Genomic DNA, 14,901 nt, shown 5'->3' with positions numbered 1-14,901 from the left:
AGTAGAATGATGAATGCGTGGATGGAAAAAAATAACGTGCAAATGAAATATAATGATAAATGGGTGAATAAATAAGACAGTAACATGCAAGAGTGTCCAAGCATTAATAGAAGAGATTTAAAAGTATGACAAGCCACATAGATAAATGGTTGGAAGAAATAATAATATATCATAGAGTTTAACTTGATGTGAGACCATGGCAAAAAATCTTATATAGTAGTAAAAGTTAAGTAGAAGATGAAATTGATGGCCTAGTTGAGAGCTAGCTCACATTTTCTTAGATGTGAGACTAGTAGGTTGATAATGTCAAATGAGAAAGGAAATAATGACATGTTTATTTTGTTACAAGGGGGTGGTTGAGACACAACACCACTACATCACATAGTGTGTAAGCCTAAAGCGACATCCATGTCAATTATGAGGAAAACATTAGAGTCGGCAATCTAGCTATCTTGTTTAAGGAGTCAAATTTATATAAAATCACAAGATTTCTCACCAATTTTCATAGTAGAACTATTGTTGGCATAAAATAATGATAGAATAAGAGTTAAGTACAAGGAAAAAATACGTGGAGGAAATAGAATGACAAATAGATGAATAAATGGGACATTTATACAAAAGAGTGTCCAAACATCAACGGGAAAATTAAAAATTTGAGAAACCACAAAGACAAATTAAATTGTTTGAATAGATCATTGTATATCAAATATTTTAACTTGATATGGGACCTTAAAAACAAAGCTTTTGTGAAAGTGAAATTAAGTACCAGTAGTTCAAAATATTGATGGTTTAGTTATGGACTAGCTCATGCCATCTTAGATGTGAGACTAGTAGGTAGATAATGCCTAAGGAGGATCAAAAAATGAGAACATACAAATATTTTGCAATGAAGTGGTAATAGAGATAAAATGACAATACGTAATGGAGTGTATAGTCTACGATAACATCCATATCAAGTATGAAAACAACTTGAAAGTGGACCACCTAACTGCTTGATTTGAAGAGTTTGGGCTACGTAGAACTACAAGCTTTTTGATAACAATTCATAAAAATAGAAATTTTAACATTAATTTTTTTTGAAAATTTTGTAAACCTAATTGAATGACCCTTCTAACTTATGGAAACCGATGTGACGAACTTCTACTATGCCTCTTAATCTCATAAACATTAATCTCTTAATTTACATTTTCGGTTTAAATTGTGTAATATTTTTCATCATCAACGTTTTCAATTATACTTCATGATACATCATTACGATGATGTGGAAACCAATGTGACGAACTTCTACTATTCCTCTTAATCTCATAAACATTAATCTCTTAATTTACATTTTCGGTTTAAATTGTGTTACAATATTTTTCGTCATCAACGTTTCGAATTATACTTCATGATACATCATTACGATGAAATAGCTAGAGAGCATAAATTAAGAGATTAATGTTTATGAGATTAACAGGCATAGTAGAAGTTCGTCACATTGGCTTCCACAAGTTATAAGGGTCATTCAATTAGGTTTACAAAATTTTCAAAAAGAATTAATGTTAAAACTTCTATTTTTATGGATCGTTATCAAAAAGCTTGTGGTTTTACGTAGCCCAAACTCTTCAAATCAAGCAATTAGATGGTCCACTTTCAAGTTGTTTTCATATTTGATATGGATGTTATCGTAGACTATACAAAACCCAAGCTTTTTGATAACGATCCATAAAAATAGAAGTTTTAACATTAAATTTTTACCCATTTTACATAAAATCAAAACTCAACCTTATCTCTTCGAACATCTCAACAAATATAATTTTAATATAACATTTATGTGAACCAAAGATTCTCACAAAGCCACTTGAGTGCTTCTTTGATTTACACAATTTTCCAAGAACCCCATGTAGGTCCCTCATGTGAGGGGCTTAGTCATACTCAGTGGGTTTAGAACTTTGAGATTAGGACAAGTTACTAAGCCTTGATCAATCTATCTTCATTGACAAGAGACACAGTGCCTCAAAATTCAACAGGCAATCATGTTAGAAAGGTGTGGGACGAATTAGTGTCCAACTACTAAAGGGTAAAAGGGGATGGATGTATAGATAGATAGAAGAATATAGATAGATACATCCCCACACCCACATGGTACTTAACCTAAAAAGCCAATACAAACTAAGAATTTCATTACTTGGATGAGTTGTACGGGGGAGTGAAAAATGGAGGGAATTTAGGAATGATGGGGAGAGGCGGGTGTATCCAATAGAAGATGATTTAGGTAATGACAAAGTGAGAGTGGTGGGGCAAGGTGGTAAAGGACGAAAAAAGTTTTATTGTATTTTGGTTCCCATCTGACGTTTGCTATAGGACGTTGATAAATCATTCATAGGTAGCGGAAAAAATGGCCGGGGGGAGATTGATTGACGTGTACTTTGATTGAGGTTGGTGAACCGTCGAAATAACGGTTGAATTTCGAATATTCAAACGTAAGGACATGCAAAGGACGCAGACGACGGACGCGTGGTTGCATTGCATGCTACATTAAATCATCTTCTCTGTAGACAGCTGTTATGTTTGTGTTTTTTCCCCTTTTTTCACCTTGTGGTCTGGACCATTGAAGAGAGCCGGAATTTCCGGTGAAGATTTTACAGACATTTTTTAAGTGGATAAAGCTTGATGCAAATTAATATATTAGTTTGAAGTATTGGTGTGGAAATAATAACTTCGAAGTATTTAAAAATAATAAATGGATTTATAGTTATGTTTGAAGTTGTTAGCTTTGTTTTTTTTTAAATAAATGGTTGGAAAGAAATATAAAAAATAATTTCAAATGTAAAGATTAAAAGGTTATTTAAATTATAATAATATAAATATGTTAGTTTTTAGAGAAATATTTAAAGTACATTAGTTTCAAAAGATCATGAAAATTTAGATGGATAAGTAAGAGAGTCAACAATAAAGGAATAGGAACTCCATAAATCTTATAATTATGAAAAAAGTCATTCATTGTCTTTAAAATTGTGCAAGTTTAATATGAGACTTACAAGAAATGTTTGTCACTCAATACAAATCAAAATAACAATGATAGTATATTAGTCAAGGTTAAGAATTCAAGAAGGTTTCGTAGACAGCGTTTACAAGAACATTAATGGCATTGCTCAATTTTCAAGTAGGGTATTCCCAGTTATTTTTCTAGTTTCCACCTAGATTGCTTTCAGATTTTTCTAGTTTCCACCTTGATTGCTTTCAGATTTTATGCAGATTTTGTCAAGAAATTAGCAACATGATTTTCTTTCTTTTTAGTGTGGTTTCACTTAACACCATTAAAATCATGAATAAGGATGTTGATATCTTTTTTTGTATTCAATCAATATTAATAACTTTGAACAAATATTAAATAGTATATAAAAATTAAAATAAATTCTCGTAATCAGTGTTTGCAAGAACATTAAAGTCATTGCTCAATTTTCAATGAGGGTATTCTCAATTACTTCTAGTTTCCACCTTGATTGGGTTCCAATTATAGGTAGATTTTGTCAAGAAATTAGCAACATGATTTTCTTTCCTTTTAGTGTGGTTACACCTATCAACATTGAAATTGTGAATGTGGATGTTGATATCCTTCTTGCATTCAATCAATTGTTATCATTACTATCAATCAAGATTTGATAGTTGGATTCCACAATAATATTAATAACTTTGAACAAATATGAAATACTATATAAAAACTGAAATAAATTTTTGTAGTCATTGTTTACAAGATCCTTAAAGTCATTGTTCATTTTTCAAGTAGGGTATTTCCAATTATTTCAAGTTTCGGCTTTGATTGCATTCTAGTTAGAGATACATTTTGTGAATAAATTAGCACCCTAATTTTCTTTCCATTTAGTGTGGTTTCACTTAACGACATCAAAATCATGAATGTGGATGTTGATATCTTTCTTACATTCAATCAATTACTATCTTGAAATTTTCAAAGAAAAATCTATACTTTATGTGACCAGTCAAGATTTGAGAGTTAGATTCCAAAATAATCTTAGTTACCTTTACCCAATATTAAATACTATATCAAATTGATTTTATTTATTTTTTTGTGAAAAATTAAAAAATGTGTTTATTATATAAAATTAGCATGAGGGGATAACAACACTCTTAAAACATTCCATTACATTTAACCATTAGATTACTGTATAATAAAAATTAATTAATGTATTAAAAAAAATTGACTAAAAAATTATTATAATTTATTAAAATTAATTTATAGAATTCTTTGAGATTATAAGAATTATGTATGATAAATGCCAATAACTATAATTAAAAAGAATTAATTCAAAAAATACATATAATTTATTAAAATTAATTTATATAAGAAACATGGTTCTCAAAATTTACTATCTGTGCACATTTACATAACATGCTTCAAATCATATTGCATCTACTCATGGAGCAATTTTTTTCATAGTGGTTATCCATTCATAGTTACCCTCCTTATCTAAGGGTAAGGCCTTGGCATACGTAATCCATCTAGCTTTCAATTGAGTCAATGTTGTATGTAAGGGCCTAACTATTCTCCCTTGTTGCAAAGCATTCGATCAAGTGCACTAAAGAAATAATATATAGTTGGGTGTGAAGACATAGTTTTGATTAGTGCTCATTCCTAGCTCCCGTCAAGCACTTCATTCCATCTATTTGGTGCTCATTACTATTTGTGCACATTTATATAAATTACTTAAAATCATAGTGCATCTTCTCATGGAGTAATTCCTTTCATAATGGTTATCCATTCATAAATACGTTTCCTATGTAAGGATAAGGGCATGGCATAAGTCATCCATCTAGCCTTGAATTGAGTCAATGTTCTATGTAAGGGCCTAGTTGTTCTCCTTGATTGCAATGCATATGATCGAGTGTGCTAAAGAAATAGAATGTAGTTGGGTGGGAGGACACATATGTGAGTCATGCTCATTCCTATCTCACATCAAGGATTTCATTCCATCTATCTAATTTTAGGAAAAAGGTTATATGTATGATTTTTTAATGAGTATTTTCTATTTAACTTTTTTATTAAAGAATAGTGCAATATTTATAAACAAACAAACAAAATATAGAAGGTGGTAGAGAGGCACAACCATTGAGTCTAATTGAACTGTGTCCAAAACAAAGATAAATGAACAATAAAAAGGCCAAGCTTGACAAAGTCTAAGCAACTAAAACAAAACCACATGGAGGAGGGTCTTTATCATTTGGATTACCCTAAACATTTCTAGGGGCAACACCATCAAGTAGACTACCAACCAGTGAGAGCACATTTGGTGCAACCATGATCCAGTGGATCCTCAAAGAGAACTGACTAGGTCATGCATCAAGAGTAACACAACAAAAGCAACAATAAAAAATTGAAAGATTACAGAATCAGATCATAATATCATCTTAGAACCTCCCGTAACCAACCGGTTACCATCATACATTCATCATAGAACATCCGATAATCAACCGGTTACATGCAGGCTAACACGTCAGGTTACAATCCATCCGAAACTCTCAGAGTCATTCGGATCTCTAATCATGAATCTAGAATCTCATACTCCTCGACTCCCTACAAATGATCACATAAAACCATATATATACCCTCCAGAACATATCTGAGTCAGCCACAAAAGATTACATTTACCAAGATAGGAAAATGAAACGTGTAAATAGGTTGGCCCCAAGAATGAAAGGAAATTCCCCGGAAAAGAACCACCAAGAAGTGCGAATCAACGGGAAGATCGGCCAAGGACTTAGGAACATCGAGCAAGACCCAAAATAGATCCACACGCCAAGAAACTACTCCAGGAAAGAAGAAATCTCCAACCGGTAAGCCCAAAACTACTCTGGAACCTAGAAATAGCCAAATCGGAAGCAATATCTTGCCGAAAAATAATTCAAATGGACTGAGAATCTGGAATTAAGCACAAGAACCAGCCTGGAAACCGAAAATATGATCTACAATGAAAAGCAAGCAACTATCAGAACATATCAACAGGAACATAGAAAACTGCACACTAAACTGAACAAGAATTAAACAGAAGGAAATATTTTTGGTTGATGCAAGATTGCTCATAGACCACGGATGCTCTTGCATCAACATTTTTCTTCACGAAGGTTGTGTAAAGGTTGTTGTGGAAAGACCGAAGAGATGGCAAATGAGTATTTCTATTTTAACTTTTTATTAAAGAATAGTACAATATTTACAAAAAGAAATAGAGAGGGTGGTAGAGAAGCACACCCACAAAGTCTAATTGAACTGTGTCAAAAACAAAGACAAAAGAACAATAAAAGGGCCAAGCTTAACAAAGTCTATGCAACTAAAACAAAACCAAATTGGGAAGGACCTTTATCATCTACATTGCTCCAAACATTTTCAGGGGTAGCATCATCAAGTCAACTACCAACCAATAAGAAGACATTTTTCTTTTTTAGAGAATTGTGTAAAGATTGTTGTGGAAAGGTTGAAGAGATAGATAACTCCAAATGTGGAACTTACATGAGTTAGGCCAACCAAGGGCACCTCCCCACCAATTAGAAAAGATGAAAGATAAACTCTAAAAAAATCACACAACCATACATTACAACCTTCTAAACAAAAATTTTACTATATTAAAAATAAAAATTACAACCATATACCATCAAATTTAGACCCTCAACTACAGATGAAAAAGAGCAAAAACCGGCCACTGCCCGTCAATTTCCAGGCGTTGCCAAGAATCACGACTGCTGGAGTACTTTGGGAGTTTTTGGCAGGAACAGTGGCCAGTCTGGGTACTATCAAATGGAGACGGTTAGCGTAGGGCAAAGAGCCCAAAAGAAAAGGGTGGGTGAAAGAAAATCTTGTAGATAGATAGCTAAGCATAAGAGTTTGCAAGGGATTGATGGATGAGGAAGTTACAGCTGCCAAAGAAGGGCATGAAAATGAAGATGAAAATGTTGATGAAGATGAAGATCACCTGCTCTGCCGGGAGAAAAAGCGACAAGGTGGCCACCACAAGCCCGACCTTCTTCCTCGATCGTCGCATCCGCCAATGCCATGGCGATAGGTGACATGTTCACTGTGCATGACGACTCATTTTTATTTTCTCCATAAAAACTGTGCCTCGCTTCTTGGGATGTCCGAATGAGGGTCCTCCTCTTCCTTCCACTTCTGCAAGCTGGCCCAGTGCTTACTCCTGGTTGGTGCCGTAAGAGTTGCAATCCAAAAGACCTCAGCCTGTCAAAGGGATTTGGCCTGCTTTACTTTTCATTGTCAACTTTAAGGGGAGCCTGCCTTGATGCCTGCCTCTGTCAGAAGAGAAAGGGGTTTTATTTAGAATTCCCATCTCACTAAAATTGGATCCCCACGTGAAGATCTGTACATGGGCATTGGGCAGGCATCATTCTGATTCGCCAGAGGCTCAGGCTCTGCCTCTGCCTAAGGCCCAGGCACAGGCTCGGGTTGATTGATTGACATGGTGGGTTGACAGTCCGGGCATTCCATTTCATTTCATTTCTTTTGTTTTGTTTTGGGAAGTCAGTGGCCATGACAAGGCTGATAGATTCGTGCCGTCCGCTCAAGTTGCCAATATTAGATTGTCAGAAGGAATTAGCGGGAGAAGATGGGGAAGGAGGATTTAGCACTATTTGCAGTGGCAGTGGCACCTCCACTTTTGCCCAATCCTCTGCTTCCATGCCGTTGAAGCGTTACAGACCAGACCCACCACCAGCAACCTCCCCTGACATGCATGGCCCCTCCTCTGCATGCCCCTTCAATAATAGTAGTCTGAATCCTCGCCATGACTTTCATCAATGCGGGAATTTGAGCCCTATTGTAAACCCTCAGGCCGAGACCTCCATGGGCGAGGAGGTGGCTAACCAGAACCACCACCTCGGATCCATGGACAAAATCCCAGCTTGCCGAAACCCCGAAAATGAGGTCCAAGCCGAGGAGTTTGAGTTTTCCCCTCACCATTGCAGCAAAGATCAGGGCAGCGAGAGCGTCACGGACGAAGCGGACGAAAATGGCGGCCGCCCGCAGAAATCTTTGCGACTCTTTGGCTTTGAGCTGCGGCACAAGGGGGATGAGGATGAAATAAAGGATGAAGCAGATGACGCAGATAGGTCAAGCGCCGCTCAGGGGGCGACGGAAAGCGGGAGCAATTCTGCTTCGGAGAGCCGGAAATTCGAATGCCAATTCTGTTGCAGAGAGTTCGCGAATTCCCAGGCCCTGGGAGGGCACCAGAATGCTCACAAAAAGGAGCGCCAGCAAGCAAAGCGAGCGCAGATTCAGGCAAATCGCAGCGCCGCCGCTGCCGCGGCGGCCGCTCAAGCTTGTGCGGCGGCAAATCGGGCCGGAAATGGATTTTTTGGCTTAAATAATCGTCTCTCTGGTTCGGCCCTTCTCACGCCCCATTCTGCCCGAATGACCGCTGATATGCCTCCCTGCCCGCCGCGGTTCAGTGCTCCTTTAATGGCCCCTCCTTTGCCGCAGTTATTAGGGTACCAGCAGCAGCCACAACCTCAGCAAGCCATTTTCGGATCTGCCCTTCAACCTGCCCGTTCTGGAACAATTTGCCCGTCGTGGTTTTTTGTTCCGCCGCCACCTGCACAGTACGGCTTTTCTTCGCTTTCTCCAGTTTATGGTGACTATGCCGGCACGAATTTGTACTCCTCGTCCTTCTCGGCCATTCCGGCGGCTCAGGCCGTTCCAGAGAGCAGATATTTGCAGGCTCAGGCATTGCCTTTAGGGCACGAATTTGAAAAATCAGGGCCCAGGTTTTGTCAATCGGGAGGTTCCAAGGTCGAACCCGGACAATCGCACCGATCTCATCCAGACAGCGGTTTGGATCTCCACTTAGGTCTCGGCCCTGCCGGCTCGTAAATCGTGTAAATGTTTGGTGTTTATTCTGTCTCTCTCCTTCAATGGCGCTCTCGGTTGTGGATGAGGTGGGTTGCACACATGCCTCTGCCCAATTTGTTGCAAAAGTTTTGATAGATGAGTGCAGCTTGCACAGCTCTTTTGGCCGCAGAATGAAATTGCTTTGTTTTTCCCTGGAAATTTCCTGGTCTGCTTGCTTGCTTGCTTAGATGATTTCTAACAGATCAGTTGTTTTTGTACAAAACTGAAGATGAAAAGGTTTTCCAATTCATCAATTTATTCAATGTAGATTTTTTTGCTGGATCTGTGAATGAGTTTCGGCGCATGTTTTGGTTTGGTAAAATTTCACATTTCTCCGAGAATTTTTTGTGCGGATTTATTATTTTGCTTTCTCTTTTCTTTAAATTTTAGATTTAGCAACTCGATTCATAGGACTAAATTTTCTGAAATTCAAAAAAAGTGAATTTTTTTTCCTCACAACGTCAACCAGTCGAGTCGCTCCACTTCTTCCGATCATGGAAGCATTTCGTCAAAAACCGTGAAATCTTTTTTTTCTCACAACGTCAATCAGTTGAGTTGCTCCATTTCTTCCGATCATGGAAGCATTTCCTCACAAATCTTACTATTCTTCAGTGCTTCTGTGATGACTGCTTACATTTCTGAGCATTAAAAACTCCATGATATTATAAAACCTTAAATACCAGCAATATTCTTGTACAGTAGATCACAATAACGGATTTTGAGAGCATTATTCAGAGATAGTTGCAGAAAAAACAGCGGTTTCATTCCGCGCTTCTGAAATCTATACGTTCGAAAAAATGTATCCATTTTTTTAACTCCACGATAAAAAATTTAAAGTTGCAGTCCTCTTTCATTCACATTTTAGGCTGTGATTATTTTTTCTTTTTTTAGCAGTGTTCGTAAAACACACTATTTACTGCAAGCCTTTTCATAGGACCACAATCACAAGTACCAAAAGAATCCATGAAGACATAATTATTATTAAACAGGACGGAGGAGTTAGTAGATGAGCTTTATAATTTTGTGTTATAATGACCTTTTTCCAAACAATTTTAATTTTTAACTTAGATTAAGTACTAGTAGTTGTGATATAAGTATTAGTAGTTGTGATGTTTGTATTTAAAAATGGATAAAAAGTATATATTAAAAAAAATATCAATTATATGGTGATATATAAGGTAATCTGTATTACCTATTCTGATTGTACAATTTGAGTTGGTCTAGTGGTGGAGAATTTGTGCTCTTGAAATAGAGGTCACGAGTGAGTTCAAATAAAAAAGAAGAAGATAATCCCTATTATCTGCTTTGATGTACATATTTCAATTGAATTATTTTGTAATATTCAATTTTTTTAATTTAAAATGTAATATTTTCTAATTTTTATATTTTTTGTACAATAGATGGTATGGATAGTAATTTTTTTAATATAACAAATAAGGGTTGTCTTTTTGTATTTTTAGACATTTTTATTTTAAAATGATTTATAAGTATTTTGTTCAAGATGAAAATTACAAAAACTGAAATAGATTTAAATTTATTAACCTATAGACAAATATAGAAAACTATGTGATGATTTTTCTTATCAAATTATAGGATAATTATGTATTGGCAATGTAAGGATGTTTCAAAAATGTTCTAGGCCATTCATAATTTATTAACTAGACCAAGAAAATCCACAAAAATGACCAACAAATAGGTTGAGGTGCTCAAGGGTGTTCTTTTCATCTTTGAACAATCTTAATGATCAACTATTTCCAAACAACCAACACATAAAAAGATACACTAATAGAAAATGTTGTCATTACTACCAAAACTAATACATACCCCTCATTATCATTAGCATTTATTGAATGGGCATAGAAAGATCTCAAAAGTCTTAGCATCAAAGAAACCTTGTTGCATGTATGCATATATCAGGGACTCTATATTCAAAATGTGATTCAATATATTATTTTTTTAGTGTTAAGGCTAAAGGGGATAATTTAATTAATATGATGTGGAAGGTATAAGGTGTTGGGAAGCATGCATAGAAGAGGGTGGGGTGGATAAGTGGTATTTCAAATTCTCTATAAATCACCTTACATGGGTCAACTAGAAGTGTTACCACTTACTATATTTGTACTACTAAGGTTGTAAAGACATCTTTTACTTATATTGCATAGTCTTTTATTATGTCAAAACCTATGTTATGTACCTAGGGATATAATATTAAAAAATATTTTGGTGGATGAAGATGTTGATTGTAGCACACATCTTTTAAATTAGTTATATTAGGTCATATATTATATTATGTAGTTAGGAAGCCTATACAATTTTAGTGGTTCAACCTCCATTGGTTTATAAAGAGAAGGTTTGTATAAAAATGTAAATATAATTCTAAAAGATGTGAATTGGGATCTCTTTGAGATATGGTATAGAATTTTTCCTTCCATAGGGAGCATTGTACAATGTTACCCTACCTCAATTTATTCTATTATAGTATATATTGGATATTAAGGTATCTTCACCAATAAACATGTCTTGTGTTTTATGTGACATATCTTCTATATTGTCTCATTGCTAATATTATGTTATGCTCTTAATTCTGAAGTATACATAGAGTTATCACTAGTTGACTTGTGGCTACTTTAAGTCATAATTAAATTGTATGATCATTAATATAGTCTTATCTAATCATTTAGTTGTCATTGATGGCATACAAGGCATAAGTATACTATATAAAGGAAATAATAGTTAGCTTATAATCATTATATTATAAATTATATTATTATTAGGCACTTTTGTAGGTTTTCTCCATCAAAGTAGTTTTTCATTCTCAACTATTCTTAATCATGTGTAGCATATTCTTTATTATATTCTTCTCTATGGTAAGTTATTTCATTACAAGTGGTATCAAAATATGATCTTAGCACTCAAATGGAAACAATCAAGAAATATTTTTACTTAAGAAGTTAAAATGTGAAGCACGTATTTCTCTCAATTTTGAAAATATTTTCCTGTTTCTTTAGGGATTTTCAAGGTAATATTGAATTTTATATAGTTCATATTTGAGGTCATTTATAACAAACATAGATTTATTGTAAAATTAGTGTTTCAACAAAATTCACTACCAAGACTATAATTTTTTTTTCTTTAATTCTTGAGTGTTGATCAAGGGCATATTAAGGTTCCTATACTTCAAATATGAAGAGTACATTACAATAAATTAATGTGAAATTAGGGTTTCCACAAAGTTTAATCTCAAGCATGGGGGCTTCACTAGCTAGGCAATATTATATCACATGCATTCATATTGAGGGGTTTAATATCCCCAAAATGAGGATACAATATATTTCTTATTGGTGAAAATAGGGTGGTTTTTAATTTGGGCTATGAAAAAATACAATATCTAGCAAAATAGGGGGGGATTTTAATTCAGGTTGTGTATTGGGAGGGGGTGACAAAAAAGGAGTTTAGGGAAATATTTTTTGAAAATAGGGGGATTCTTTAGTATGCCATGAATTCACGTGATATAACTCAAGTTTACTAAGTGAAGCCCCTGTGATCTCAAGATTACAATCAACAAATTTCTTGGAGGTTTTTTTTGAAATGAGAGATATAGCTCAAGCATGTCATAATATTTTTTTTATATCATTTATATGTTTTATGTTAATTATTACAAAATTATGTTTTCCCATCATGGTGGGGCCTACTACTAGAGGAAAAAATTATTTTTCACATTGGTAAAATATCCAAACAATTATGATATAATAATTGAGGAAATTGAACTAGTGATATTTGATTTATAAGAGAACAAAAAACTAAGGTTAAAGATTGAGGATAGAGATGAGATGATAAATTGATGCAATATTGAATAGAATTGAGTCCCTAATGAGTAATGTGAAACTAAAGGAGTGGATTCACATCATAATATTTTGGAAGAAGATGTGTCTTCCAAGGGACATGATGCTTTTGGAATTGTATTAGATCTATAGATAGATAATCACCCATCGAATTCAATGTATAACACGCATATGGGATCTAGGAATATGTTATCCATGAAGGATGTGTAGGAAGGAAAAGAAGAAGAGTCATATCACTAGGAAATTTATAAGTCATTATAGATGTAAATTTAGTGGTTTCTCAAGATGCCACACAAGGATTCTTTCCCAAAGTAGACCATGATTGTGTCATTCAAATAGTAATAGGGGAATACCCACCATCCATTATCTCTTCTTTTAAGTTGCACCCAAAGGATAAAGTAATAGAAAATAAACCCAACACTAATAATATGTACCCTCTACTCTCAAGGTGAATAACATGAAGACACATAGCCCAATGAAGAGGCTAGTGGATAAATATAAATTTTTGACATAATTAGTGTTACTTTAGGTATATGAAGAGGGAAAAATTATCTTAGAGATTGAGTTAATATTCCAAACATAAATGAAGAATCTTAAGACTAAGAAAATCATAGAGTAGCTCATTAAATAGAAGTATTTTCTTATTGAAGTTGACACATGGTAATACAAATATTTTATGTAGAAGCATCAACAATCGATCAATGTCAAGGACACCAATTGTATAATCCTATAGTGTGGATAGGGTTATGACTAGTTGGTATGCGCCTATCATAACTATTAATTGAGTTCTATGATCATTAATGTAGTCATAAAAGTAGTTAGGTCAGCCAACATGGCAACCAAGGCATAAGTATCATACATAGGAGCTAGTGCATAGTTTATGATAGTCATATTATAAATTGTATTCTTGTTGGATTATTCGTAGGTTTTCCTATTTAAAATGATTTATTATTGTCAAGCATTTTGAACATATTTTTGTAGATACTAAAGCCTCGCTAACACTATTTCGTATCATCACCTCCATCTTGACACCTAACAAAGATTCATTCATGGAAATACACCATCTAATCATTTACCTCATCAAAATAAAATTAATTAGATAATATTATCAACTGAATTCAAATAATCCATTATCCATTATATTAAAATAATAAATAAATCTATTTCAAAATCCATTATCCATGGTTAATTTAATAATATCATGATAAATCAAATCGAATAAATTATTCAAAATTAAATAATTGAAATGGTCAATAAATTGTTTCAAAGAGAAAAATAACAATCAAAACAATGTTTTTAGAAGAATAAATTCATCAAATTCATATACCAATAAATTAGGTAATAATTGTTGTCTTATCTTCACCTACTCTACCTATCCACACACATTCCTACAAAATCCTATAAATCGAGATCAAATCCTTCATTTTTCAACAATTCATGATCCCAATTTGAGCGCATAAATATTTCTAGAATGAGCAATTAAAATTCACTACAATCAATACTTATCCATAACACTCTATCAAAGGTTTGTATGTGGTATTTGAATAACTAGTTCTTGATTTATTTTTAACTTTTATTATTTTTATTCTAATTTTGTTTGATTACATTTTGACACACTATGGGTTTGGTTTCTATTCTAACACCCTTTCTAGGTTGAATATAAATTGCATGCTATAATTTTAGAGAACACATTTGTTGCATTTATAAAAATTATAGGTTCATAAAGTGTAATGCTTTATTTTCAAAGGAAATAAATTTTATTTTCTTACTTTTAATGTTGCAAACAAAATAGTAATATTTAAACCGATTTATTTGCATTCGTTGAAATTTTTGTAGATCCATGTAGATTATGAAATTTAATCACAATTAAATTCAATTATATGGAAAGTGTGATGGGAAGTTTGATGTCTAAACATGTTTAATGAAACAAGATTTTGAATTTATAACATTTTTCAACATCCTTTCCATGCACAAAGAGAATTATATGTTTCTTGACAAGGCTCTAAAATATCAAAGTAACACTTTTGTTGGAGATGGTTATCACTAGAAGGAGCTTGTTTGGAAATAATTTAATATTTATATAATATTTAGATTTAATATGAAATATTAATGACGTGCCTAGGTACTAAATTTTTGTTTTTTGTTTTCTCCTTGTCTACACATCTATTTATT

At 33.8% G+C, this 14,901-nt stretch overlaps 1 protein-coding gene across 1 annotated transcript; it reads left to right on the top strand.

Moving 5' to 3' along the window:
• Nucleotides 1-6,954: 6,954 nt before the first annotated feature.
• Nucleotides 6,955-9,171, top strand: LOC131070560 (zinc finger protein GIS3). Its single transcript, XM_058006125.2, has one exon. The coding sequence runs from the start codon at nucleotides 7,532-7,534 to the stop codon at nucleotides 8,867-8,869; it is 1,338 nt and encodes a 445-aa protein (XP_057862108.2). The 5' UTR covers nucleotides 6,955-7,531; the 3' UTR covers nucleotides 8,870-9,171.
• The last annotated feature ends 5,730 nt before the right edge of the window (nucleotides 9,172-14,901 follow it).

This window comes from Cryptomeria japonica, chromosome 2, assembly GCF_030272615.1.
Source record: "Cryptomeria japonica chromosome 2, Sugi_1.0, whole genome shotgun sequence".
NCBI classification, from domain to species: domain Eukaryota; kingdom Viridiplantae; phylum Streptophyta; class Pinopsida; order Cupressales; family Cupressaceae; genus Cryptomeria; species Cryptomeria japonica.
The sequence above is the reverse complement of the archived record's forward strand: the minus strand, read 5'-3'. Positions and strand labels throughout refer to the sequence as shown.

Coding starts and splice junctions, on each gene's coding strand:
- LOC131070560 (XM_058006125.2), top strand. CDS start 7,532: ATGACAAGGCTGATAGATTCGTGCCGTCCGCTCAAGTTGCCAATATTA.